The sequence below is a fragment of the Pan paniscus genome, chromosome 15 (genome assembly GCF_029289425.2).
Source record: "Pan paniscus chromosome 15, NHGRI_mPanPan1-v2.0_pri, whole genome shotgun sequence".
NCBI classification, from domain to species: Eukaryota; Metazoa; Chordata; class Mammalia; order Primates; family Hominidae; genus Pan; species Pan paniscus.
The window spans coordinates 56,389,647-56,393,608 of NC_073264.2; the positions used below are offsets into that span (position 1 = coordinate 56,389,647).

General features: G+C 47.2%; 1 protein-coding gene across 22 annotated transcripts in view; it reads left to right on the forward strand.

The window, feature by feature from the left end:
• The first annotated feature begins 3,008 nt into the window (after positions 1-3,008).
• The window catches only part of FBXO34 (F-box protein 34), a 114,627-nt gene continuing 113,673 nt past the window's right edge, over positions 3,009-3,962 (forward strand). For 8 of the 22 annotated variants that reach the window (XR_008620884.3, XR_008620883.3, XR_008620882.3 and 5 more), the window contains exon 1: positions 3,009-3,171. Coding sequence is in view for 1 of the 22 variants with exons in the window: in XM_008957042.5 (XP_008955290.3) it covers positions 3,782-3,912 (131 nt within the window). In the remaining 21 variants the exon portion in view is untranslated. Of the gene's footprint in view, positions 3,172-3,325; positions 3,913-3,962 lie in introns of those variants that run through there. The other 14 variants (XR_008620873.2, XR_008620874.2, XR_008620878.2 and 11 more) reach the window with 6 other exon arrangements.

The window sequence follows — 3,962 nt, forward strand, 5'->3', positions numbered from 1 at the left end:
GTGGGTGTCCTAGTCTGTTTTATGCTACTATAACAGAACGCCTGAGACTGGGTCATGTATAAAGAACAGAGATTTTTTTCTTACAGTTCTGGAGGCTGGGAAGTCCAAGGTCAAGGGGTTCATAACTCTTGAGGGGCTTCTTGCTACGTCATCCCATGGTATAAGGTGGAAGAGCAAGAGAACACCTAACAGAGCGAGAGATAGAGAGGGCCAAGCTTGCTTTTATAGTAACTCCCTCTCTTGATAAGTAATCCACTCCCTTGATAATGGCATTAATCCATTCATGAGGACGGAGCCCTCATGACCTAATTGCTTCTTAAAGGTCCCGCTTCTTAACACTGTTGCATTGAGGATTAAGTTTCTAACACATAAACTTTGGGGGACACGTTCAAACCATAGCAGTGGGTGTTTTTATTTGGAGGTTGGAGTAAGCTTATTAAGGAATAAGCAGTAAGTTCTTAGTTTTTTGTTTTTTTTTTCTGAGCAAAGAACAGAAGTGAAACCAAGTCTATATAAGACAAATCCCTTGCACTGAGTTTTAATTAATATGTTTGCTGGCTTGAAACAACTAAGTTTTAATTACTAATGGAATAACCAAATATATATACTATATATATTTAGAACTTTTCTGCTGCTGTGCCACCTCAGTCTTGTTCTTCTTTCGGCTCTCACCAGTCCCATGGCCTCAATGTGCCACCCCATGCCCACCTGGGGAGCACCTTCCTGAAGACCTACCATAGGACCTGTGGGTTGATAAACTATACTGGCTCTACTGGCTTTGCTTCTAGGGGATCATTGCCATTATACAAATGGAGAAACAAAATCAAGGGAAGGTCTTGCCTAACATGGTTACGCTCTCTCCTAGTTCTTTTCTCCTAGACTGGGGCTATTCAAAGTGTGGTTCACTGGCCAATCTGAGACAAGAACTGAAATTGAGAATAAGATTTTAGAAACTTTACTAGCAATTTGACAGAATAATTTTATGTCTGTGGACTTTAATTAATCCCAGCTACTTGGGAGGCTGAGAAAGGAGGATTGCTTGAGGCCATGAGTTTGAGACCACCCTGGGCAACATAGTGAGACCCTGCCTCAAGAAAAAGATGAAAAAATATAATAATTAATAGTTCCGGCTTTTATTACGTCTTTTAAAATTAATTTCATTTTTATATCAACTTTTTGATTCCTCTAATCAACAGGAATCAATTTTTTTTTTTTTTTTTTTTTTTTAGACGGAGTCTCACTCTTGTCGCCCAGGTAGGAGTGCAGTGGTGTGGTCTCAGCTCACTGCAAACTCCACCTCCCAGGTTCAAGCGATTCTCCTGCTTCAGCCTCCCAAGTTGCTGGGACTACAGGTGTGCCCCGCCACACCGGGCTAATTTTTGTATTTTTAGTAGAGATAGGGTTTCACCATGTTGGCAAGGCTGGTCTTGATCTCCTGACCTCAAGTGATCTGCATGCCTTGGCCTCCCAAAGTGCTTGGATTACAGGCGTGAGCCACCATGCCCAGAAGGAATCAAGAGGTTTTAAGAAGGACAGTGTTTGAGATGAATCTGAAAGGATAAACTGAAGTTTTACAATTTTGAGCTAACTATGACATAAAGAAGCTTCAAATGATCATGATATATTGAGCTAATATTGCTCACATATTAAATCAGACATACAGTTTGATGCCAAGGTGTACCATATAACACCCTTCCTTAATTTTTTTTTTCCTTTTTGAGATGTGAGCCACCGTGCCTGGACTTCCCCTCTCCAATTTTTATTAAAAATATGTATATAGATAAAGGTCTAGATGGAGATACTGAGTGGTTATTTCTTGGTGATGAGATTATGGGAAATATTTTTATTTTGTTTTTACGTTTTAATATTTAAGATTTTACACATATATTTTACAACAGTAGTTTTATAATTGGACAAAATTATTTTTGTTAAGGACTGGCTAAAATCAAAGTTGCTGGTTTAAGTGTAACTTGGTACAACCTTTTAAAAATCATTTGGCAGTTTGTATTAGTAACTGTGAAAGTGTTGATAGTCTTTTTCACCTAGTAATTTCACTTTTGGGTATCTTTAAAAATCTACATTCATGAAGATGTTCTATGATTTCTTTATAATGGCAAAAAGTGAAGGAAACAAGTTATGTCCAAAAATAGAGAATTAATGCAGTAAATTTTATGTCCACTTAATGTAATTTTATGCAGCTGTTAAACTGGTTATGAAGCTTATGTGGAAATATGAGGAATGCTTATAAAAGTGAAAAGAGGATGCAAAATCGCGTACAACTACTATTACAGTGTAGTAAAATATATGTGATGGGGCAAAAGGTCTAGAAGAAAATACATTGTCCTCATGTTTTTCAATGTGGTTAATATTATTTTCACAATGAAAACAATAATAAGCTTAAAGGTTGGGGATCAAAAGTTCCTCACTGGCCCTCTGATTTGAATATAAAGTGTTAAAAATTTATATCCATCATTAACCAGCCCTTAAGCTTCTACAGACTTTAACAGTTTCGTGTCAGCCTCAACGTTTATCTACTTTCTGACCGCTATCCCTGCCATGATTTTCATAGGAAAGAGAGTCAGAAGGGACCTTTCCAATTTTGTCATTTTACAAATTGAAACTCTGAACCCCAGCCTTCCAAGCTAGCAGCAGAACCAGTATGAGGATCCAGGTCTACTAGGTTATCTAATAGTATCTGAGACTATTTATAGCTTCAGGTCCACCCACGAATATTCATAAACTTGACATGTCTGCTGATTGAACCCTGGCGTCACTACCCTTCTTGGCTGGCCTGGGAGGTTTGATTCCTTTCCCTTACAGTCGTGCTCAAACTTTCATTCTCTACCACTTGGAGGCCGCAGACGCGTCATCCAGGTCTCCCTTTTCACTTCCCCCTTCCCGCCCCCAGTGTCCGGCAGGGGGCGCCGTGAAACTCCGGATCCGTGGCCCCTCCCCCGGCCAACCGTCGATTGGGCCGGCGCGTGACGTCACTCCGTTTTAGCCAAACAAATGGGTTTCGGGGCGAGCGTTGGGCGCCGCCGCGCCGCGCTGGGTGCTCGGTCCGACTCAGCGGTGGGGAGCGAGCCAGGCCTCCCGCCACCGCTGCTGCCGCCACCACTGCATCGGGCTGGTGCAGCCCCGGGCCAGGCCGCGGCCGGGGCAGGAGCGCAGGTGGGTCCGGGCAGAGGTGGGGCGTGGCGCGAGGGCCGCGCGACTGGGGTCCGGCGGCGGCCACCGTGGCCGCTCCCCGCCCCCTCCCGCCGCCTGCCTGCGCTCCCGGGGCGCGGGGCGGGTGGGGGTGGGGGCGGGGGCGGGGGCGCCGCCCGCGGGTCCGGGGCAGGGACCCGGCCGCCTGCGCCTCCTCCGGTGCGGCTCTTTCCGCGCGCACGGCCCGGGCGCTGAGCGCCCCCGCGGGCCACGGAGGGTCGGGCGGGTAGGGAGCGGGGTCTTGGGTCCCGGTTGAAGCCGAGGAGATCACGGATAGGCCGTGAGCTTGCACCGGACCGGCGCTCCCACCTACGGGACCCAGAGCTGTGAGGAAGTCAGCCTCTGGACTGGGGTCCCCTCGCCCCTGTCGCGCCCTCCCGGGCTCGGCCACTCTGCCCTTCCCTGCCCCAGCGCAGGTGAGCTGGCGCTTGTCCTTAACCTTTCTCGACGACGAGGCGGGACGGAGGCTCGGACGCCTCCCCAGCCTCTGGGCTGGCGCAAGTCGACTGCGGTTCGTCCTCAGTCCACGATGAAGTCATAGGGCTGTGGGTCCGTGTGTCTGTGACGTCAGAAGATGGGTCCTGGGATGTCACTGCAGGCCCGGGCGGGGACCTGGGCTCGCGGAAGGGCCGGGGGGACCCGCAGGGTAGAAAAAGGAAGTTGTCTTCCACGAACGCTTGGAATCGCAGTGGATTTGAATCGAAAGTTGGTATCAGCATTTTGCAATTTTAATGTAATAGTTGTCAATTTCTTTA